The sequence below is a fragment of the Lethenteron reissneri genome, chromosome 26 (assembly GCF_015708825.2).
Source record: "Lethenteron reissneri isolate LAM-NWPU_2019-01 chromosome 26, ASM1570882v1, whole genome shotgun sequence".
NCBI classification, from domain to species: Eukaryota; Metazoa; Chordata; class Hyperoartia; order Petromyzontiformes; family Petromyzontidae; genus Lethenteron; species Lethenteron reissneri.
In genome coordinates this window covers 20,164,588-20,189,105 of record NC_083804.1, presented here as the reverse complement: position 1 = coordinate 20,189,105, position 24,518 = coordinate 20,164,588, and the positions used below count along the sequence as shown (strand labels likewise).

The window sequence follows — 24,518 nt, the reverse complement described above, 5'->3', positions numbered from 1 at the left end:
AATAATACATAGTGTTATATTAAAATGTATAAGGTATAGAGTGGTTTATAGCAATACAGTATGTAATTTAATGTTGGGTTTGCCTATGGCAGTATATAGTACGGTATAGACGCGTGTGATGTAAGAGAATAAAGTTTAGATGGAAGCATATTATATAATTTTTACAACGTAGAAATGTTTTATGTATTACTTACTGTTAGTAACTCAGCTTATTGTAGAGTATAGTAAGTATACTGATGATGCTATGTAGTTTATACTTTAGTTTGTTATGCAGTTTATACTTTAGTTTTTTACGTGGTTGTTTAGTAACTGCAGCTACATACTATTAACATTCCTTTCCTTTGTTAATGCTACCCCCTCCCCCCCCCCCTTTGATGCTGCTAATCCTGCATAATGCACGGGCATAGTATTGATTTGGAACCCCCCCCCCGCCCACCTCCTACGCATTTTCCATATGCTGAATTCCTCTTGATATGCAAATTATTTTGTTTAGGCGCTCTTCTTCCCACCTCCCCCCTCTCTAACCCAGCTTAAATATACGCTCCAAGCTTGGTGGTGTTTCATTCTTCGCCTGAGGACGGCTGCTTGTGTTGTGGCCGAAACGTCGTGAGAATTGTTTTATTATGTTTTATTTTTATTATTTTATTACTTCCCTTCTACGTGACTTTACCGAAAGAATCAAGAAGATGAATCCCTGCAGTCACGAAAGCTTTAAATCGAAAGTCTGCAGCATCTTGCGACCTCTGGGTGAAACGCACTTTATAAGCGTCAATTATTATTGTGATTTAAACGTTATTATACCGCAGTTGTGTGACAGAATTAAGGTAAATACTACAATTAAATATTAATTCAAAAGTGTTTTTTTTTTCATAATAAAGGGGTTTTCTTATTCTCCTCGGGTCGATCGCGTTCATTATAAATGAGTCTGGAATCCACCACAACGCGACACAGCCAATTAGTAATGTTGTGTCACGTAAACAGAACGTGAGCTTTGAAAATATAAAAATTAAAACGCTCATTGTTGTAACAACACAATAACAACAGTGATCCGAATCCCACCTCTAGATTTTAAGCGAGTTCTACCCTGCACTTGTGGTTCATACATTGCCACTATCAGAGGGCCGTAGCAGTGACGACGATATTGACAATAATTGCTATTTATTTACCCAGAAAAGTCCCGAAGACTGTTTTCTGCAGAGTCCTGCTACACATTGGGATGCTTGGCCGACACAAATCACATCCACCGCACGTTTTATTTTATTTTTAGCTTTTCGGAGGAAACCGGAGAACCGTAAAAAAGAGCTTCATAGCTCATCGGATTTTTCCCGGATTTAAAAAAACAACAACGATTCTGACTCTGAACCCGGAAGAAATCCACACGGTGGAGGGAGTGCGAGACAGAGAGAGAGAGAACACACAAACGGCACGGAGAAAGGCGACCCGAATCAGGAATCGAACCGAGGTCCACTTCGTGCTGTGAGTCACGAGCGCGTCACAGCTGCTGCCCGCGTCGAGGGTGATGTCGTCGGGAGGAGGATGCCGCGTTGGAGGAGGTGGGTGGGGGAGTGTTGGTGCCGTCCCCATCACATCCTGCGGATCGTGCTGATGCGCGCCTTGCAGCTGGGACAGTGATGGTGGATGTCGTGGCAGGGGGTGAGGCACAGGGGGATTAAACAGCACAGCCAAAGCCTGCACAGACACGCACAGACAACAAAGACACCCCCCCACCCCCCGGCCCCCCCGTAATATGAAAAATAAGAAGAGGTTTTACCCTTTCTGCCAATGAAACAGGAGTTGTGTGAAGATGTTCAAACATCAAATGGATGATACCTTTGGCAAGAAATCAAGTACTGCATTAACCACACATCGTACTTGTGGTGAACACACAAACAAACCTGCTCTGATAATAAGTAAGATTAAAAAAAAACTTTTTTTTTAAACACGCTTTAATGAAATGTACTCGGAATGGAAGAACTCAACGACTCCAGGAAGTCGCCCTGAAGTTTTCCATAACGTAAGGGACAGTGGCCGATTACAGCCTACGTTAGTTGAGCGTGGACAATTAGACCCAAGCCGAAACATAACGTATAAAAAATAATGTTTAAAAAATATATATTTTTATGATATTGGCATCAGTATGACATAAGTATACCAAGTTTGCAGTCGATACCACATTGGGAAGTGGGTTAAAATAGAGTTACAAGATTTGAGGATACAACGACTACAACGACTACGACGACAACAACAACAGACAGTGCGTTAAATGAAAGCGTGTAATAAAGACTGCCAGATATTATCAGAGCATGTTTGCATGTTCGCCACAAGTCACGTGTGTGATTAATGCGGGACTTGATTCCTTGCCAAAGGTGTCATCTATGTGGTGTTCAAACATCTTAACACGACTCTCGTTTTATTGCCATGAAAGGGGTAAACACCGACCGCTATTCTTATTTTTCACACTTTTCTACCGGCGGCAAATATCATCCCAAGAAGCCCTGTGATGGCCTTCACAGGCTGCTGGGGGCTAGAGCTGGTGGCGAGTAGCACCCATGCACAAGGCCGGCACAGCGCATGAGGTGGTGGTGTGGACAGGACCGCGTCCCGACCGTCTTTGTCTCCCCAGTGGTGATGTTTAGACACAGCTCCTTTAAGGACGGAGTCGACCGAAGGGGAGTCCTAAGACTGCTTCAGGTAGTCATACAACTGCAATTGGCTGTGAGCGGAAAATGGAACATGGGTCGCCTCGTAAGTGGCGCAATTCGCCAACCACTGCGCCACCGCTCCGCGTACGAAAGACAAATGCTCCCCGTATATGCCTTCAGACTGTTGGGGCAAGTGCTGCGCACACGCAGCATAAACCGATCCTGGTTTTGGCATTGCCTCTACGTAAAGCGCAAAGACATGCAGAGCCACGGAGAAACGCAACCGATCTCGTTGGGGCACGGAGGTGGTTTCCTGGACGAGTGGACGCCAATCGAGATCTGAAATATTCGTGACTGCCGGGATCCATACTCTTTGGTTCTGTCGGTAAAGTCATGTAGGTTTAAAATAAAATACATTTATTTTAAAATAAAATAAATTTATTTTAAAATGAAATCAATTTATTTTAAAATGAAATAAATGTATTTTAAAATAAAATAAATGTATTTTAAAATAAAATAAATTTCTTTTATAAAAAAAATACATTTATTATATACCTACGTGACTTTACCGAAAGAACCAAAGAGAGTGGACAAAAACCATGCACGCGCGCCAGGTCGCGATCGGCAGAGGGCGGAGCAGCGATGATCCATCGTTGGACTGCAATTCAATGCTCCCACGTGGCTGCGTGATCCGTCACGGACCCGCGCACACCGGCGCTGTGGCCGTGGCTCGGCCATCGAACAGAGACGGTGGCCACCGGCATCGCGCGCTTTCGGATGCGCTTCTGCGGCCGTCTGGAACGGTCTTCCTTGCGATCGTAGGAAGCCGCTGGGAGCTGTGCCCTTTTAAAAATTTAGATTGAAAATGCACTTCTTTCAAATAGCTCTTTTGTGTTTTAGTTTGTTGTCATTCCACCGTACCTCTGATTAGTGCGGTTGGCTATGTAGGGTGCGAAATATAAGTTCAACGTCCATACACACATTAATCTATGTGTGTGTGCCTGGTAGATACCTGTGCCCCCATACTGTGCCAACTTTGCTGCGTTTTATCCGCCCGGGCGGGCGACCGCCTTTCAACTTGCCCAGTAAGCAGCAAACGTCCTTCACGAGCCTACTCCTCCACCCCACCCACCCCACCCACTCACCCCAGCAGAAACATGATGCCCACCAAGATCCAGGCCAGGAGTCCCGGGCTGCTGACGGTCTCGGTGACCACCTCGTGCTGGCAGGAGGGGCACGTGGTGGACACGGGTCCCGCGACGGAGGGGCGCTCCGGCTGCTCCTCCTCCACGGGCACCACGTGAACGTACGCGTGCGGTTGGCCCGAGGGATACGAGGCCGGACCGCCACCTGCAGAACGCGAGTCGCGTGATGTTAGAGCGGTGGTTGGGGCGTTGGGGGAGGCCCTTTCGCCGATAACACTGGTCAACACACTTTTTCTGGCATAAGGTATTCCAACGGTTTTAAGGTAATTTTGGGGTGCTGATTCCAAATCTGGCATCAGTTGTTTTTGTCTATCACATCAGGTTTTTGAGATATCAAATATTTCATTTTCAATGAAAACTGCAGAAGAAAAATATTACATAAATGTGGATATCTACATAAAATGATATTATAAACACACTATCCTAAAAATACAGCACCCTATTTAACACTAAAGCAGTCACTGACTCGCAACAACTTGCAATCATAAGTGACAGAGTTAATTTCGGGTAAAATCAATGAAAATGGGGTATGCCGATAGCATAAAAATGAGATGTGATAGGGCAAATCTGAGATCAGATTTGGAATCAGCACCCTGAAATTAGTCTAAAACAGCTGCAAAAGTCCAGGCAGAGGAGCCTCAATTGGGGCGAGGCCAGCGTCGTGCGTATGCGCAACCAACAGGGCACGCGTCATCTCGGTCGGTGTCTTAACAGGCCCTGGAGTGGCGTCGTGGGTGGGCTGGGTGGGTACTCTCTTGTGTAGCTGCTGGGGTGAGTGAGTGCCTGTGAGTTGTTCGTCTGTGCGTGGACACCATCAGCTGTCACACACAGCACGAAACACCCGCTCGGGTATCGCCGACCCTGCGAGACGCGACGAGGGGAATCTCTGTGCTGATGAACCACAATGGGGGTGAAGCCATGTGTGTGTGTGTATGTATGTGTGTGTATGTGTGGGGAGCGGTGGTGTAGCGGTTAGCGCGCTGCGCTATGAACCTGGCGACCCAGGTTCGATTCCCGCTCACGGCTAACACCAGTGACGATTATCTGAACCGGTCCTGGGCCTCACCTAGGTCGACTCAGCCTTAAATGAGTACCTGGTGCGGTGTGTAAACATCGCCACTGGGGAGACAAAGGCGGTCGGGCGTGGTGCTGGCCACCCACCCCCTCGTGTACCGTTCCGGCCTTCATAGGTGCTCGCTAACAGCACTTGCCCCTACAGTCTGTTTAGGCTATACGGGGGATCTTTGTCTTGTATGTGTGGGGAGCGGTAGTGTAGCGGTTAGCGCGCTGCGCTATGAACCTGGCGACCCGGGTTCGATTCCCGCTCACGGCTAACACCAGTGACGATTATCTGAACCGGTCCTGGGCCTCCCCTAGGTCGACTCAGCCTTAAATGAGTACCTGGTGCGGTGTGTAAACATCGCCACTAGGGAGACAAAGGCGGTCGGGCGTGGTGCTGGCCACCCACCCCCTCGTGTACCGTTCCGGCCTTCATAGGTGCTCGCTAACAGCACTTGCCCCTACAGTCTGTTCAGGCTATACGGGGGATCTTTGTATGTGTGTGCATGTGTGCACGCACTGTGGGGAGCGGTAGTGTAGTGGTTAGCGCGCTGCGCTATGAACCCGCGACCCGGGTTCGATTCCCGCTAACGGCCAACACAGGTGATGATTATCTGAACCGGTCATGGGCCTCCCCTAGGTCGACTCAGCCTAAAATGAGTACCTGGTGCGGTGTGTGAACATCGCCACTGGGGAGACAGAGGCGGTCGGGCGTGGTGCTGGCCACCCACCTACCCACTTGTGTACCGTTCCAGCCTTCACAGGTGCTCGCTAACAGCACTTGCCCCTACAGTCTGTTAAGGCTATATTATCATCATCATCGTGCTGCTATAAAACCCCAACAATGGTTTCAAATGGTGTGGGGCGGCCCTACTCACACTGATGGACGGATACCGATCAACGATGTCCATACGTGTTAAGGTGAGAATGACGTTTCCAGCACTTGCATTTTATACCGAATGTAGCAAAGCGCGAGAAGACGGTGTGAGCCAAGAAAGGTGGAAACTTTGCCATATGATCCTCATGGCAGTACCCCGGGGTACCAAATAATACTAAACGGCCTAGGCAATTAAATATTTTATTTCTGGGACACTATTTTTTCCAGGGGCGTACTTAACTCCGCGAATGGGGTACCAATCAATCCAAAATCAGTGCAACTCCGCGATGTCGAAACGCAGCGAAGACGATTATTGCGCTGAAACCCTGAACGCTCGCGGTACGCACCGTGGTGGTGCATCGTGAGTACAGCTCGTCGAGATGAGTCGATTGCCGCATCGCCGACCATCAACAGACTAACAGTGACTGCATCACGGACATTATGTGAGAGCCGGGGTACTATGGTACCCTGGGGCACCGCCATAAGGTTCAAATGCTGCATGATAATATTATTGAGCGTCACCCTCATTTACAGAACACATGGAGCTCGAGGCACCGTAGTGGGGAAACGTTTCTCGTTAGTAAATAAATTAATGAAATCTCCGTTTCCAACAGCATACCCTCGTCAGAATCAGAAATCAGAAACGGTTTTAATCGCCATGTAAGTTTGCACAGACAAGGAATTCACTATGGCTGGACGGTGCATACATTTAACAAGTAGGAATCTTAAAAACCTATATAAAAGGTATACACTCTAACTATACTAACGTCACAAAGTTTAAGTAATACTAAAGGGCTAAAATCTATAAAATTATGAATAAGTAGACCTTATAAAATGCGAAATGTAAAATGTTAATTAGCCGTATTAAACAATCTTAAAATACAAAAATACAAATAAGATTACACGTTGTAAGTATGGAAAGGTGTAATTAGGTAGATAAAATGTTATAGTAAGTGTAACAGTCATTTTAAGTGTAACAGTCATTTTAAGCCCTTGGCCTTGTTGAGGAGGCCAACAGCAGATGGGAAAAAACTATTTTTATGACGTGAAGTTTTGGTCCTGATGGACAGTAGCCTTCTGCCGGAGGGGAGTAGCTGGAACAGAGAGTATCCAGGGTGCGAGGAATCGTCCGCAATCTTCCTCGCTCGCCTCAGGGTCCTCAAAGTGTGCAGGTCCTCAAGGGTTGGTAGATTACAACAAATCACCTTCTCAGCAGTGCGGATGATACGCTGCAGTCTGCTTTTGTCCTTGGCAGTGGCAGCAGCGTACCAGACGGTGATGGAGGAGGTGAGGATGGACTCAATGATGGCTGTATAGAAGCACACCATCATTGTCTTTGGCAGATTACATTTCTTCAGCTGCCGTAGGAAGTACATCCTCTGTTGAGCTCTCTTGATAAGGTAGCTGATGTTCAGTTCCCACTTGAGGTCCTGGGAAAGAATAGTGCCCAGGAAGCGGCAGGACTCAACATTGGTGACTGGGGTGTCGCACAGGGTGATGGGGGTGAGTGGGGCTGTATTCTTCCTGAAGTCCACAACCATCTCCACGGTCTTAAGAGCATTAAGCTCCAGGTTGTTCTGGCTACACCAGGTCACCAGGTTGTCAGCTTCCCTCCTATAGTCAGACTCATCCCCATTAAGATTAGCCCAATTAGGGTGGTGTCGTCCGCAAACTTCAAGAGTTTGACGGACTGGTGACTGGAGGTGCAGCTGTTGGTGTACAGGGTGAAGAGCAGAGGGGAAAGGACGCAGCCCTGAGGAGATCCGGTGCTGATTGACCTGGAGGCAGAAACTTGTGATCCCAGCTTGACGCACTGCTTCCTGTCAGACCGGAAGTCTGTGATCCATCTGCAGGTGGAGTCTGGCACGTTCAGCAGGGAGAACTTGTCCTGAAGCAGGCTAGGAATGATGGTGTTAAAAGCCGAGCTAAAGTCCACAAACAGGATCCTGGCGTAGGATGCTGTGGAGTCCAGATGCTGTAGGGTGAAGTGGAGGGCCATGTTGACTGCGTCATCCACAGACCTGTTGGCTCTGTAGGCAAACTGAAGGGGGTCCAGTAGAGGGTCTGTGATGGCTTTGAAGCGTGCCAGGACCAGGCGCTCAAAAGACTTCATTACCACGGAGGTAAGGGCGATGGGTCTGTAATCATTTAATCCTGTTGGCCTTGGCTTTTTGGGCACTGGAATGATGATGGAGGACTTGAGACAGGCTGGTACATGGCATGTCTCCATGGAGGTGTTAAAGATGTCCGTTTACCATCGGACTAGGTGAAATGTGCCCAACTGTCTGTGGTCATATAAATAAGCAACGTTTCTTGAGCCCCCCCCGCCCCCCATTGTGTGCGTGTGGTGGCGATTGAAGTCACCCGCCCACGTGTGTGGTAGCCACGTGAGTGGCTCCTGGCAGAAGTGATGATGTCCAATTTAGTATTCGGGTGGTCCAGACGTCTCGTCACCCCCAATTAATGTACCCCCTCACGTTTTTTTCATTTGCACATTAATTTCTGTTTTAAATAAACCTTACTTTAAAAAATGTAGGTTACGAGAGATTTAAATGGATGTCCCAAGACATCTGGACCACCCTGAAGATTGATGAACCATTAACGTGACCATCTGTCACGGTTACACCGTCGATGCGTCATCGCCGGTGGACTTGAGGGCCTTGGCCCGTGTTTAGGGTGGTGCATGGGCGCCACGAGGGTGGTGCTGTGTGGCCGTTCAGTTTCGTGTCTTTGCCATCCGAGTGCTGTCCTCCCACGTACGGCCTCCTGTAATGTGATGACCTCAATCCTAACCCTCCTCCCCCCCTCGTCATGCCTTCTATCTGGCTGGGAAGCCAAATCATTGGCGTCTTGAGTTCACTCGAATACCTCGTTTGAGCGATTCGTGGCCCCTTAGCAGGGGTTCTATTTTTATTTCGGCTTTTAGCACTCTACTGGGGTCATATCTGGATTCAAATTAATGATGTCCATTTCACGCCGATGATGGTATTGCGTTTCACGTAACACAAGACCCTGTGACAGGACACAAAGCAGCCACCACCACCACAATGCAGGTCACAAACAAGGCCTCTCTTCTGGTTCTCTCGCACTGCTCCACCCTGGAATTCCCGCTTATCGTCTGTGTCGGTTCAAGCAAACGAGTTCACCCTTAAGGCAGTGCTGTCTGATGCTGGCCACTTGGCGTTTTGGGCCTGTGCTTGGCATCCGTGATATAAACGCTCTACTGTACAAATCACACGTGAATTTGACTATACAAATGCCAACCTCCCAAATGCCCAACCCCAAACGCCTCACGACTCAAGTTGTCGGGCCAGTCCCTGGGTGTGGTAGCGTTGCCTTGCAATAACTTAGCTCAAGTTGACCGCCCACCCCACAAATGACTACGAATTGCCGCAATACAATCGAGCTTCTTACGTAATAAAGTGACGTACATGGCCCAGCGGCCCACGCGTGGACTCTGGGACTCTACTAAACAGCACGGCTGTGTGTGCTCAGATTTTTTATTATCTGCGCTGGCAGTGGTGCGCAAGCACAATGAGCCACAACTCAACGCGAATATAAAGTACATAATAGTCGACGTTTCGGGCAACATGCTCTTTTTCACCCATGTGCTATGAAGAAGGGCAATTTGCTGAAACGTCGCAGGCTGTTTGTTTGTTGTTGTTTGTGGGGAGCGGTGGTGCAGTGGTTAACACGCTGCGCTACGAACCCGGCTACCCGAGTTCGATTCCCGCTCACGGCGACCGATGCCAAGTGACGGATATCTGAACCGATCCTGGACCTCCTCTAGGTCGATTCCGTTTTCTAATGAGTACCTGGTCCGATGTGCAAACGTCGCCAGTAAGGAGACAGGCGTGGTGCTGGCCACCCATCCCGGCTATCGTAGGTGGCTCCCTAACAGCACTTGCCCCAGCAGTCTTGTCAAGGCTCGATGGGGGGTGGATCTTTGTCTTTGTCTATATGCAACATCACTTAAAGTTGGCGGGCCCGTACTGCGTCACCTTGTTCCACATGCGGACAGCTGCCAGGAGGGGTGCCCCCCTCCCTGCTAGGCTCCAAACGGCGGCTGGGCATTGGAAGTGGTTTGAGATGAAATGTCCGGCGCTAAGAGTCAGCCGAGGCAAGGACGTGCTCCCTGGACGTTAGGTGGTACTATACCAGGGGTCGGCAACCTACGGCTCCGGAGCCGCATGCGGCTCTTTACGGGCTGCTTCTTGACGATGAGTACGTATGTACTCAGATGCATTGCGGCTCTTGAAATACTGAATTTTGTACCGAATTGGAAAGAAATGGCTCTTCTTGTTATTTTGGTTGCCGACCCCTGTACTATACAATACATATCTACGGCACCCTTTTTGTTGTTGTGGCAGTATCGAAAAATGATGATGATGATGATGAAACAAAACATCAGAATAGGCTTTAGCCCCAAGCCTGCCAATAACACAGGATGCGGTAAGATGTGCAAACACAAAATGATGTAGGTAATCTATCGCAAGGTATCAAGTCTGCATTAACCGCACTAACGTGTTGTAAAAGCATGGAAACAAACACGCCTTGATGTAACGCATTGACCTAGAAACGGATTGGCCAACACCAGCGCTACAGCCTCCTTTATGGCCGAGTCTTTATACCACCTGCGTTAGACCGGAGAACAACGCCAAAAGGCGAACAGTCCAATGCCAACGCAAGTATCAACGTGTCAATATTTTTACGATTTCACTATTTTTTGTAATTTACCAGGTTGAGGTCTACTGAGCTACTTAGCTCGTCTTCAGAGAGACCTAGCCACAAGCGATAGCTCAACGGAGTGGCTCATCATGTGGACATTTATAGCAACCGAATACGTTAAAAATGAGTGGTGTTGATTCTAAATGTGGACAGGAAAACCCCGGAGGACCCGGAGAAAACAATCCACGCGACCACGGGGAGAGGAAGACACACGCAAACTCCAAATATACAGCAGCAGGCGTCAGGGTCGGGACCGTACCCACGACCTCCTGTACACCAGGCGAGGTAGTTAACATCTCCTAGCCACCGTGATGTTGATGAGAGAGAGAGAGAACACGCAAACTCAAAATATACAGCAGGCGTCAGGGTCGGGATCGAACCCACAACTTCCTGTGTACCAGGCGATGTAGTTAACATCTCCTAGCCACCGTGATGTTGATGATGAGAGAGAGAGACACGCAAATTCAAAATATACAGCAGCAGGCGTCAGGGACGGGACCGAACCCACGACCTCCTGTATACCAGGCGAGGTAATTAACATCTCCAAGCCACCGTGATGTTGATGATGAGAGAGAGAAACACGCAAACTCAAAATATACAGTAGGCGTCAGGGTCGGGACCGAACCCACGACCTCCTGTATACCAGGCGAGGTAATTAACATCTCCAAGCCACCGTGATGTTGATGATGAGAGAGAGAAACACGCAAACTCAAAATATACAGTAGGCGTCAGGGTCGGGACCGAACCCACGACCTCCTGTATACCAGGCGAGGTAATTAACATCTCCTAGCCACCGTGATGTTGATGATGAGAGAGAGAAACACGCAAATTCAAAATATACAGCAGCAGGCGTCAGGGTCGGGACCGAACCCACGACCTCCTGTATACCAGGCGAGGTAATTAACATCTCCTAGCCACCGTGATGTTGATGATGAGAGAGAGAGACACGCAAACTCAAAATATACAGTAGGCGTCAGGGTCGGGATCGAACCCACAACTTCCTGTGTACCAGGCGAGGTAGTTAACATCTCCTAGCCACCAACAGGGCTGGGTTGGTCACGTCATTCTGAAAAGTGCGGTTTGTATGCAGCCCAGCGCCAGTGTCGCGGATTAACCGAGTCCCCTGCGTGGGCTGCGATGATCGTCCGTTCGCGGTAGCAGAGACGAACGAGGTCGGCATGGGGGGGGGCATCGTTGCTCGTGTTTGATGTGGCGTGTTTCTCTCGTTGTTGTTAATCAACGCTCGTGGAGACGATGAGTTGCACCGCGAGCGCGTGAAAGACGAGGATGGATTTACTGGTAGGAACCTCCTGGTTACACCAGCCCACAGGGGATTATTGTGTCCGTCCGTCCGTCGTGCATACAAAAATGGGAGGGGTGGGGCTGGGTGGAGAGGGGAGGGTGGGGAAGGGAGGGTGGGGAGGGGCTGGGTGGAGAGGGTGGGGCTGGGTGGGGGGTGGGAGGGGTGGGGCTGGGTGGGGAGGAGCTAGTCACCCCGTGGTGCCCTTATAAAATCAACGTTTAACCTACTCACGCCGGCTTGTGCCCACCCTCACAGTCGGGCATATTTGCGGAATACACCACGCCGCCGTTGACCGTGGCCATTGACCGAGCAACCCAACGTTCCTACCAGCTCCCTCCGCAGGAGGAATGTGTTCTCGTGCTTTTCACGCCTATTGCGTTTTCGTGTTGTTTGCTTTCATTTGTGACGACCATTAAGAAAAAAATAAAAACTTTTGCTTTTCACAACGCCGTACGAAAGAAGAAGAATTGTTTGTTATAACGTCCTAACCCGCCCCCGACTGGACAGCTGTCAATTAAAAATAGCTCCTTTAGCTCCATCGGATTCCTCCAGAATTAAGTAAATATTCTGATTCTGGCTATGGGAGGCCTTCACCCAGCAGTACATAAATCATGGATGGTGATGATGACGATGATTATTTGAAATCCGTATGGGCGCGAGGTGGTTCAGGGGGTGGAGGAGAAGTTGTAGAAGTTGTAGGAGGACGAGAGGGATTCGGAGCTGTCCTCACCTCGGTTGTGATCCGGAACGAGACCAAACTGCATCGACTGAGGTCGGTTCTCGAACATTGCACTCGTCCCCGTCGTGTGAGCTCGCAGTGCTCTAACATCCAAGCGACACAATGACAACAATCGTAGAGTGACAGCAACATCCAAGCGACACGATGACAACAATCGTAGAATGATAGCAACATCCAAGCGACACAATGACAACAATCGTAGAGTGACAGCAACATCCAAGTGACACAATGACAACAATCGTAGAGTGACAGCAACATCCAAGCAACACAATGACAACAATCGTAGAGTGACAGCAACATCCAAGCGACACAATGACAACAATCGTAGTGTGACAGCAACATCCAATCGACACAATGACAACAATCGTAGAGTGACAGCAACATCCAAGCGACACAATGACAACAATCGTAGAGTGACAGCAACATCCAAGCGACACAATAACAACAATCGTAGAGTGACAGCAACATCCAAGCGACACGATGACAACAATCGTAGAATGATAGCAACATCCAAGCGACACAATGACAACAATCGTAGAGTGACAGCAACATCCAAGTGACACAATGACAACAATCGTAGTGTGACAGCAACATCCAAGCAACACAATGACAACAATCGTAGAGTGACAGCAACATCCAAGCGACACAATGACAACAATCGTAGTGTGACAGCAACATCCAATCGACACAATGACAACAATCGTAGAGTGACAGCAACATCCAAACGACACGATGACAACAATCGTAGTGTGACAGCAACATCCAAGCAACACAATGACAACAATTGTAGAGTGACAGCAACATCCAAGCGACACAATGACAACAACCGTAGAGTGACAGCAACATCCAATCAACACAATGACAACAATTGTAGAGTTACAGCAACATCCAAGCGACACAATGACAACAATTGTAGTGTGACAGCAACATCCAAGCAACACAATGACAACAATTGTAGTGTGACAGCAACATCCAAGCGACACAATGACAACAATCGTAGTGTGACAGCAACATCCAAGCAACACAATGACAACAATCGTAGAGTGACAGCAACATCCAAGCGACACGATGACAACAATCGTAGTGTGACAGCAACATCCAAGCGACACAATGACAACAACCGTAGAGTGACAGCAACATCCAAGCGACACAATGACAACAACCGTAGAGTGACAGCAACATCCAAGCGACACAATGACAACAACCGTAGTGTGACAGCAACATCCAATCGACACAATGACAACAATCGTAGAGTGACAGCAACATCCAAGCAACACAATGACAACAATTGTAGAGTGATAGAAACATCCAAGCAACACGATGACAATAATCGTAGAGTGACAGCAACATCCAAGCGACACAATGACAACAATCGTAGAGTGACAGCAACATCCAAGCGACACGATGACAACAATCGTAGAGTGACAGCAAGATCCAATCGACACAATGACAACAACCGTAGAGTGACAGCAACATCCAAGCGACACGATGACAACAATCGTAGTGTGACAGCAACATCCAATCGACACAATGACAACAATCGTAGAGTGACAGCAACATCCAAGCGACACAATGACAACAATCGTAGAGTGACAGCAACATCCAATCGACACAATGACAACAATCGTAGAGTGACAGCAACATCCAAGTAATACAATGACAACAATTGTAGAGTGATAGAAACATCCAAGCAACACAATGACAATAATCGTAGAGTGACAGCAACATCCAAGCGACACAATGACAACAATCGTAGAGTGACAGCAACATCCAAGTGACACAATGACAACAATCGTAGAGTGACAGCAACATCCAAGCAACACAATGACAACAATCGTAGAGTGACAGTAACATCCAAGCGACACAATGACAATAATCGTAGAGTGACAGTAACATCCAAGCGACACGATGACCACAATCGTAGAGTGACAGTAACATCCAAGCGACACAATGACAACAATCGTAGAGTGACAGCAACATCCAAGCGACACAATGACAACAATCGTAGAGTGACAGCAACATCCAAGCGACACAATGCTGAGCCCGTCACATTATGTAGCTACTTTTGCTACTCGGATAATCCGGCACTGCCCTGTGCGGGCAGCCGTTTTTTTTTGTGCTAAACTTAAATCTGAAACGTAATTTAACGTAAAGATATAATTGGTTTAAATAAGGCAGGAAATGGGTCCCAATGCAATGTCTTGGTGACAACACCATGTACAGCAGTCGAACTGTATCGTTAAAGAATAACGAAGGGGGGGGGGGGGGCTTAATAGACGCGGTTTACTCCACCACCAAATTTGTGTGATTTAAGTCAGAACGTGGTTGTCACCTTGCCGTACACCCGCGGTGTCTGCGACTGTGTACAAGTAGCCCTGCGCGCGTGTGATGCAGCTCTCGAACTATTTTGGTCAAAGACATTGAAAGGTTTCCCGATCCCCCCCTGTGCTCGACCCTCAACTCCATGGTGGCAGCGCAACAGGACGTCTCGTGCCGCGTCCGACCCGCGGTGTCGTAGATTCCACAGCACTGCCCCGAGCTTGCCGCGGTCGATAAAACGAGTACCGCTTTGTGTGCGTGTCGAACTTCTTTCGCGCCGCACGTCACCGACCGTGCTAATCGGAGGACGACAAACTTCGAAGGAAGAGCAAACACCGAACTGTCCCCGTCGTCGGAACGTGGAATTTCCACCACTAACTCAAACAACTCGCCATTCATTTGGGACGCTCTAAGCAACAGCTGACATGTCTTGAGCCGGCTTCTCGTTGTCGAGTTGACGGCTGTCACCTGACCATCTTGGACCGTGTAGGTTTCGGTTCAAGCGGTGCAGGATGAGCTTACCTTGGGAGCGGTGTCCAACGCTGCTCCACAGCGAGGGTACAGAGCCTCGGCAGCGGTGGAGGTGGCGAGATGGTTTTGGTGGTAACGGTAGTTGGTGGTTGTGGTGGTATGGGCAGGTATTGATGGTGGTGGAGGTTTAGGTGGCGGTGATGATGGAGTTTATGGTGGTGGTATTAGTGGAGCTGGTTCGTGATAGCGGAATGTGTGGCGGTAGTTTTGGTGAAATCGGTGTGGGCTTTGAGGCTGTGCGTGGCTGGTGGTGGTCGTTGTGGCAGGTACAGGTGCGGGTGGAGGTCTGTAGTTGTGTTGGTGGCGGTGGTGTTGGTAAATAAATGGGTGGTGGTTTTGGTTAAGTGATAGATCTGTGGTAGTGGCAATGGTAGTGTTGGCGGTATGTTTATGTGGTCTTAGTGGTGGCTGTAGGGATGAGTGGTGGTGGCAGTGCAAGAACTATTGGGGCTGTCAGTGGAAGAGTTAAGAGTGGTGTGGTGGTGGTGTGTGGGTGGAGCTGGTAATGACCGTTGGTTTAACGATATTTGAGTGGCCGTAACTTTTTTTCAAATTGCACCCAAACTGTTTAAAACTGCACCTCCCGGTTAGTACGGTTGGCTACGTACGGTAAGAAATACGTTCAACATACAAGGCGGACAGCAGAAAGTGGCCAAACCCCTACCAAGGGAAGTCTCACCAAGACGCTTCATTTCTGGATTGGGATGTTTGGCCAATTAGTTTGTATGCAAAGTACTGTATTTTATTTGCAGGTCTTCATGATTTCAGGGTCGCTGGTAGATTGTGGAACAGGCACGTGACTTGGAAACGCAGCAGCAGCACCAAATTAATTATATAAATTATTGTACACCACACACGATCGATAAACATAGATTATAAGATGGCTTTTTTGTCTGTACTGTATCGTGTATCAAAAGGTATTGGTTTTCCCAAGTGTGATCCAGCTGGCCAGGAATGGGCAAAACTAACATTACAACTAACATGAACACATTTAAGAATTACAGTTAAGAGACACACAATATCCAGTACATACTATTTAAAAAGGAGGAATAAAAATGCTGTCAAAAATGTAACTTAAAATTTACTTGGGTACACTTTGGAAAATGCGCACGTGGGCGGGGCTTACCCGTGATTTTGGGGTACCCTTTGCAAGAGGCTGGGTTTACGAGAGGCTGAACATGTGATGTTTAATCTTGACTTAAATTCACAATCCCACCTTTTTGCAGCTTGTAACTTATATTATTTAATATAGACTTTGCCCAACCGTTTATTTAAAAAAACACACACTTTAGAAGAGAGTAGCTTGTGTACACCCTGGAGAAATACAGGCGTGCGTCATTGACCCGGTCCTGAGCCGAGTGGTCAACACGCGCTCGCACACATGAGGCTCTCTTGTGTGTGTGTGTATCAACCAAAAAATAAAAATTCTTTACTCAATTACCACGGGACTCGGGAGGCCGGCTAATTCACTAATTTTAGTGAAGGCGGTCGCTGATGAATTAATTGCTCGGCGCGGGTTGGAAATGTGAGCTTTTTGGCGGCCCTCTTTTTGGATGAATGTTTGATTATTATTTTTGCCACGTTTTGGCTCCACCTAATCATTAGCGTGGTCGTGTGGAGAATTATAAATAACGCGGACGATACTTCCTCTCCCTTGATATCGTCTCACAATCAAAGAAAAAAAAACCCAAAATATTACAACAAGCCAATCGCGCTGCGTTACTCTGTGGGTGCAGAATTCCGGCGGTAGTTGTCTCAAAACGAGCAAAAAGTCTGGACCGGTTTCGGAATTCGGTGTCTCATCAAGTGCAATCCAGGTGAGCAAGGTGAGTGTGGCGCTGGGAAGGGAGATCGAGGGACACTAAATGGTCTTTTTATCAGAGATCTGTCCGACTAATAAGGTGAGAGGGAGCTGGGTTTAAATGCTTAGAGCAATGCAGCTTCAACTTGCGCAGACAAGCAAAAGACTGGCAGAGAAACGCTTAGACTGGCATATACAACACTGACATAGAGAGAGACTTTTAGTGATTTACAAGAAAGGCATTAATAAAAAAAAAGGCAAATGTTGTATGTGACACCTTCAATCGCATGCCGTGTGTTGCTGTCCGCTTGTCGTTTGGGCTTTTGCCGCTACCGTCTTCAGTAACCGTGATTTTAAAGCAAATCATCAAAATGAGACAGAAATCGAGACCAAAAAGAATCACACGGGGACTCATAGGCTTACCATGAGACTCGTAGACGCACTTTAGTGCAAACAGTCTCCAGTACAGTATACAGTAGAACCTCGGAGATCGAACGCACCAGAACTCGAACAAATCGGTGTTCGAACAATATTTCCGAACATTTTTTGCCCCGGAAACCAAACGAAATTCGGAGGTCAAACGGGAAATCGCGACTTGACAGAACCTGTACGGCTGAGACGCGTATAGCCCAGCGTGCATGATGCTTGCCCAGACAAAGGGTTTATCGTATGAGAGGCTCACTTAACGCGTAGTTCTCACCCAGTGCAGACCCACAAAACATCGTTCCTTAACTTTTTCAGTAATCTCCTTTATTTGAGTGTTTTTTGGTGTTTATCCATACACAAGCTTCTTGTTTTTTGCATGATTTTATGCATGTAATTACTGTAAATTTCGTGTAAAATGCTTTATAATGAGAGATTTCTTGTGTCTGAAACCAATTAATGTCATTTACATTAATTCTTACAGCGAAAATTAATTCGGTGTTCGAACAAATCGGTGTTCAAATGGCCTTCTGGGACGAATTAAGTTCGATCTCCGGGGTAGCACTGTATATAACTTATTGAACTTGTCACCGTGCGTCAGTTTAACACGTTGGCTTTCGTGACCAATATCAGGTTGTTTTGGGTTAGATCTCGTAAATATAAATGTGTCGTTGAATGTGTCACCGTGCGTGTGTAGAGGTGGTACGTACCGGGGTGTAGCGAGCCATCGCGTAGTCGGTGTCTACATCACGGTCCGCACATGGGTGGCTACACCGACGTCCGCATTAGCCCCGCCCCTCGGGGGGCAGAGGGCTATATAGGGTGGTGCGCGTGAGCGCTCGGGGAGTCGTTGGAGCCAGTGAAGAATGAAGACGAAGCAAGCTCGATAGGACCCTGGGACCCCTAGCCCCGCTGCCCTTATCAGGGCCGGGACTCTGTGTGGCTCAGTGGTGAGACCCTGGGTACCCGCGGCCCAACGTCCTTGTCAGGGCCGGGTTGATGGGTCAGTGGTTGAGACCAGTACCCTGGCTAGGTCGGGTCAGATAGTCTCCTCTAGGAAGTACATAGCCGGAGGACCTGAGAGCGTAGCCGGTGTCAGGCACGCATAGCTGTAGGCTGTGTTCCTAGGCTGTATAGCTGACTGTTTCTGTAGGGTGTTATAATAAATACGTGCTGCCTCCCTCAACTCGTCTCCTGCAGTATTTACACCATTACAACTGGTGTCAGAAGTGAAACTGTCTTCACGTAATGGATACCAGGAAGACTATTCGTACTCACGAGCATGGCCAGGATGACGACCAGGAGGGGACGAGTCAGCAGGCTTCGGACGGGGAATCAGAGGTGGTGCCGACGCTGCAGCACCCGTCGCGGACGCCTGACACACCGCTGCGGCTGGGGGATGGGCTCCAGGATGCTCACTCCCGCCTGGCTGAGTTTCTGCTCGCCGCTGCCTCCATATTGGCGGAGATTACGGCATCTGGAGGAGGGAGGGCTGGTGCCCGTGAATAAAATTGGCGCCAAATGCCGGCTCGCGTCAGCACCGCGCCGCAACGCAAGGATTGGCGCCAAAATCAGCCTCCCGCTACGGACACTGAAATTGGCGCCATTCTTCCGCCTAGTTCGTTGACTGGTGGAAACCGAGAGCACCACGTGAGGGAGGAGTTCCAGTCACCGCCTCCCACGTCATTGGTACGCGACAGATGTCGCCACGACCAACCCATGGAAGGGGCCGCCATTTCCCTGTGCGATGGCGCTGCGCGGGAACATCAGCCACCGGGAGAGGGGCAGGCGTTCCAACAGCGACTGCCTGCGTTGACGGCCTTTCAAGCTGAGGGAGGCGACTGGTGAGCCTTTCAACGAAGGTTCCTCGCTCACCAAGAGATGTCGGGGTGGACCGATACCGAGGCACTGCGCGCTACCAGCGACTCTGGATGATGATGCTCTGGCCACCTTCAGGTCGACTCCAAGGGCTGGCCGCTCCACACTCCATGCTGCGCTTCGCCTCATGGCCAGGGTCTATGGATGAATGTTAACAGTATTGGGTGTAACCTCCTTTCCTCTTCAGGTAATAAAAACAAACAATCGGGGTGTTGGTCCTCGGATGTTAAACAACGTGAAGACAGCAAGCAATATTTCAACTGGTTCAACAATGAGCGGAAACCATCGCACTGAAAGTTATTGTGGAATGTACAAACACACTTACATTTGAATATCTAAATACCTAAGTAGATTTTATCTATACACTCACAAACATATTGACCAATCATAAATGCACACTCACCATGCAAATGAATCCCCAAAGTAAACTTAACAGTGCCCGAGAGGCATATATAACATGATCGATGCACACGTGTTGACGATCATATATTTAATGTGATTACTTTTGTTTATCCAAGAAAGCCTCACAGAGTCGTAGTACCCTCTTTTAGGATGGTCCTACATCTGGATGTTTGGCCATCTTGAAGGAAACAGGAGTGCTCGGAGAAAACTCACGTATGCATGGGGAGCTACAATTCAAACGCTACAAATTGATTGAATGAACTTGGCGTATTGCCATCTCCCAGCCAATCCGCAGGCCAATGGGTTAGGGAGTTCCACTTACGTGTAAAATACATGGCCTGCTAAAATAAAGTAATGCATTCATGTATTTTTGGTCTTTAATATCATGGAAAACAATGTGAGGTTATATTAATACAAATCAATCACCCAGTAGTTTTATAGTCTCACCTGTGTAGTTTATTCCACCATTTGATATCTCACCGATATTATTTTTTACATAAAACCAATATCAAAATGAATCCCCGCCTGTGCACAAAGGTTTGATAGTTGTGGTGACCATTGCAGTTTATGTAGTAAATCCTGAATTCTCCTTCCTTTTGGGCCAATGAAATCTGAATTTCCACAGGTAATCACATAGCCATCATACACTTTGATTAGTCCTGCTTGATTCAAGTACACATTTAAGTAACGTCACAAATGGAGTGGGTTTCCCATGTCTGAAGCAGACTCTACATCTCTGTACAATCATAAACGATGCTTGTACCCTTCTTCAAGAGTAGCTGTTAGGAATTCCATGCAGGCATGGCAGGTCAGCTGTGTGAATTCTGACTTTAATTCATGAAGCAAGAACTACCCATGAAAGGACACTAGAAAACTCAATAAATCTCTCAACACACCAGCAAGCACTATAATGCTTCCTCAAGACCGTTTTGATTTGGAGATAGGAACTGATCATTTGAAAGGACAGTTACTTTTGCCGAAACATAATCTAACATGAATTGATAATTGACTCTTAAAACCTTCAACTAAAAATAAATGTTTTTTTTTAAAGAATCCAATTTAGCGGGAGTAAAACAAAACACCTCGTCCTTCGTATATAACCATTTTCTAAACAACTACGTTGTGAGAAGGTGACCTGACTGTATTTGTATTTGCAGCTGGTTGCACCAACAGAAGAAAATATTTCCTAGTTCCTTCTGAATATAGCTTGTGTTTATGTTGTTGTTGCTGTTATTTTTCTCCCCTTCAGTGCAGCCCCTTTTCTTATTTCCCAGGACTCATGACCTTTTTAAATATTGCAATAATCAGAAATGCTGTTGTGGGGAGAAGGCGGAGTGCAGTTGGGACGATCTTTACATTTCCCCAAGGCAGAATTGCCAAGGGCCACCCAACCTGAAGCTGTTCTCCACTGCACAGATCCCTCGTCTTTGTGTTGTTGGCCGTTTCTGATGTGTCGTGCTACAATAGGCAGTGCTAAAGGAAGATGTAATCCAAAAAAATCAAGCGGCTCTTATTTAACACCTACAGCTGTGTGCTTGGGGCAGTCTGAGGAGAATAATGAATAAATACAATTGTTTTAAGATTCCTGTATGAAATACGTACATCGTGTGAAGTGATGTCACCAACGTGCCAGGGTGGTGTGCCTGAACGTTATTTCACTTTTTTTTAGAATCATTCACTGAAGCTTCGAACTTGTTTTTTTCTGACAGATGGAAACACGTAGCCCATATGTTTATATCCCTACAAATTAAGAGCTGCTTGTTTCGTTTATCTTGCAATGAAAAATATTCCCTGGCTGGTTTCATCGAACTCACGCTTACAGTTTACGTTTCAAATACAGCAGTTGAGTTGTTTTTTTAGGGTGCACTGGTTTATGCGATAGAACTGTATACTTTTTAAAAAATTTATTCCCATACAACTCCATCAATTTAGGCACCATCAAATATTGAATTCATCAGAGGTGTCAAGGTTACTAATGTAGCAGGTCAGCTGTAAAAATAAATCATTTATGAATGCAGGGTTTTAAAAATGTAACAATTTCAGCTCACTTTCTGCCTTATTTGTTGGGTCCAGAGTGGTCAAAGTCCATTGCCATTCAAAAAATTAAGACAAAAATCAAGAATGTCCTTTGCAGTGTTTACTTTGAAGGTTTGGGATCACAAACTTTAAATCTGTATAGATATTAATCAAGTAGAACATTTAATCACGAAAACGATATTTATCCTTTTGATTAACTTGAACAGAATGTAATTATATAACTTATTATTGCCATTTGTTTTGCAACTTTTAGCTGTCTTATGTGCATTTATATCTGCTTCCTTATCCTTCACAAAGCCAACCATTGGTTGAACACGGAACGGTTCACTATGTCAAAGAATGTTTTATAATATTTTTAATTTCACATTTCACATCTCCAAAGGCACGTTAATTGCAAAGCCTGCTGCTTATAAATGTGTAATGGGTTCCGGAGACACTTGTAGAGGTAACTTCTTTATTACAATCCAACACTCCAACAGTCCTGATACTCTGTTACAGCCTAGGTACACAGCCTGGATACACTACTCTGGCTACGCTCTGGAACTCGCCCTCACAAGGACGTAGAGCCGGGAGTTCCAGAGTCCCACCACTGGCCCTCACATCGTCTCCGGGTCCTGAGATAGCTGGTCTTGGGTCTTGAGCTACAACTGGCCCTGATTGGCCAGGGAGCTGCCCTTTTATGCCTCGTCCCCAACGAGGGGTGGGGTTGTGTGCGCCCCCAGATATCCCACAGAGCACACACAGCCACCCCCCGTTGGTGGCGCCAAGGGTGTAGTGTGGAGTTTGTCTGGTGCCAGGATGTAGAACGGAGTTTGTCTGGTGCCAGGATGTTGAGTGGAGTTTGTCTGGTGCCAGGATGTAGAGTGGTGTTTGTCTGGTGCCAGGATGTAGAGTGGTGTTTGTCTGGTGCCAGGATGTAGAGTGGAGTTTGTCTGGTGCCAGGATGTAGAGTGGTGTTTGTCTGGGCTAGGATGTAGAGTGGTGTTTGTCTGGTGCCAGGATGTAGAGTGGAGTTTGTCTGGTGCCAGGATGTAGAGTGGAGTTTGTCTGGTGCCAGGATGTAGAGTGGAGGTTGTCTGGTGCCAGGATGTAGAGTGGTGTTTGTCTGGTGCCAGGATGTAGAGTGGAGTTTGTCTGGTGCCAGGATGTAGAGTGGAGTTTGTCTGGTGCCAGGATGTTGAGTGGAGTTTGTCTGGTGCCAGGATATTGAGTGGAGTTTGTCTGGTGCCAGGATGTAGAGTGGAGTTTGCCTGGTGCCAGGATGTAGAGTGGATTTTGTCTGGTGCCAGGATGTAGAGTGGAGTTTGTCTGGTGCCAGGATGTAGAGTGGAGTTTGTCTGGTGCCAGGATGTAGAGTGGAGTTTGTCTGGTGCCAGGATGTAGAGTGGAGTTTGTCTGGTGCCAGGATGTAGAGTGGAGTTTGTCTGGTGCCAGGATGTAGAGTGGAGTTTGTCTGGTGCCAGTATGTAGAGTGGAGTTTGTCTGGTGCCAGGATGTAGTGTGGAGTTTGTCTGGTGCCAGGATGTAGAGTGGAGTTTGTCTGGTGCCAGGATGTAGAGTGGAGTTTGTCTGGTGCCAGTATGTAGAGTGGAGTTTGTCTGGTGCCAGGATGTAGAGTGGAGTTTGTCTGGTGCCAGTATGTAGAGTGGAGTTTGTCTGGTGCCAGGATGTAGAGTGGAGTTTGTCTGGTGCCAGGATGTAGAGTGGAGTTTTTCTGGTGCCAGGATGTAGAGTGGAGTTTGTCTGGTGCCAGGATGTAGAGTGGAGTTTGTCTGGTGCAAGGATGTAGAGTGGAGTTTGTCTGGTGCCAGGATGTAGAGTGGTGTTTGTCTGGTGCCAGGATGTAGAGTGGAGTTTGTCTGGTGCCAGGATGTAGAGTGGAGTGGAGTTTGCCTGGTGCCAGGATGTAGAGTGGAGTGGAGTTTGCCTGGTGCCAGGATGTAGAGTGGAGTGGAGTTTGCCTGGTGCCAGAATGTAGAGTGGAGTGGAGTTTGCCTGGTGCCAGGATGTAGAGTGGAGTGGAGTTTGCCTTGTGCCAGGATGTAGAGTGGAGTAGAGTTTGCCTGGTGCCAGGATGTAGAGTGGAGTGGAGTTTGTCTGGTGCCAGGATGTAGAGTGGTGTTTGTCTGTTGCCAGGATGTAGAGTGGTGTTTGTCTGGTGCCAGGATGTAGAGTCGAGTTTGTCTGGTGCCAGGATGTAGAGTGGAGTTTGTCTGGTGCCTGGATGTAGAGTGGAGTTTGTCTGGTGCCAGGATGTAGAGTGGAGTTTGTCTGGTGCCAGAATGTTGAGTGGAGTTTGTTCAGTGCCAGGATTTTAATTTGTAGCTTTCGTGACTGCAGGAATTACTCTTTGGTTCTTTCGGTAAAGTCACGTATTAAGATAAAATAATAAATTAAATAATAGCATACGACGTTTCGATTGCAACACAAGCAATCATCATCAGGCATAAAAGAAATAGCAACAAAAATCTAACCAGAAAACTATAGACTGACATATAAGCAGACAGATATCACAAAGATACATAGAGAGTGAACACACATCGGCACACAGAGAAAGAACGTCTCTGTGCCAGG

General features: G+C 47.6%; 1 protein-coding gene across 2 annotated transcripts; it reads right to left on the bottom strand.

Annotated features, from left to right (window-relative positions):
* Nucleotides 1-703: 703 nt before the first annotated feature.
* LOC133347412 (LITAF domain-containing protein-like) lies at nt 704-15,885 on the bottom strand. 2 transcript variants are annotated; one of them, XM_061559657.1, is made up of 4 exons: nt 15,395-15,885; nt 12,545-12,636; nt 3,788-3,992; nt 704-1,689 (listed from the first exon to the last, which is right to left on the bottom strand). In XM_061559657.1, exons 2-4 carry the CDS (start codon nt 12,600-12,602, stop codon nt 1,584-1,586), a joined length of 369 nt encoding a protein of 122 aa, XP_061415641.1. In that variant the 5' UTR covers nt 12,603-12,636; nt 15,395-15,885; the 3' UTR covers nt 704-1,583. The 2 variants fall into 2 exon arrangements, with proteins under 2 accessions (XP_061415641.1, XP_061415642.1); XM_061559658.1 differs by having other exon boundaries at nt 704-1,620.
* Nucleotides 15,886-24,518: the final 8,633 nt, after the last annotated feature.

Coding starts and splice junctions, on each gene's coding strand:
- LOC133347412 (XM_061559657.1), bottom strand. CDS start 12,602: ATGTTCGAGAACCGACCTCAGTCGATGCAGTTTGGTCTCGTTCCGGAT. Junction 3,993..12,544: donor CGTTCCGGATCACAACCGAG/GTGAGGACAGCT, acceptor CGCGTTCTGCAG/GTGGCGGTCCGGCCTCGTAT. Junction 1,690..3,787: donor GGCATCATGTTTCTGCTGGG/GTGAGTGGGTGG, acceptor GTGTCTGTGCAG/GCTTTGGCTGTGCTGTTTAA.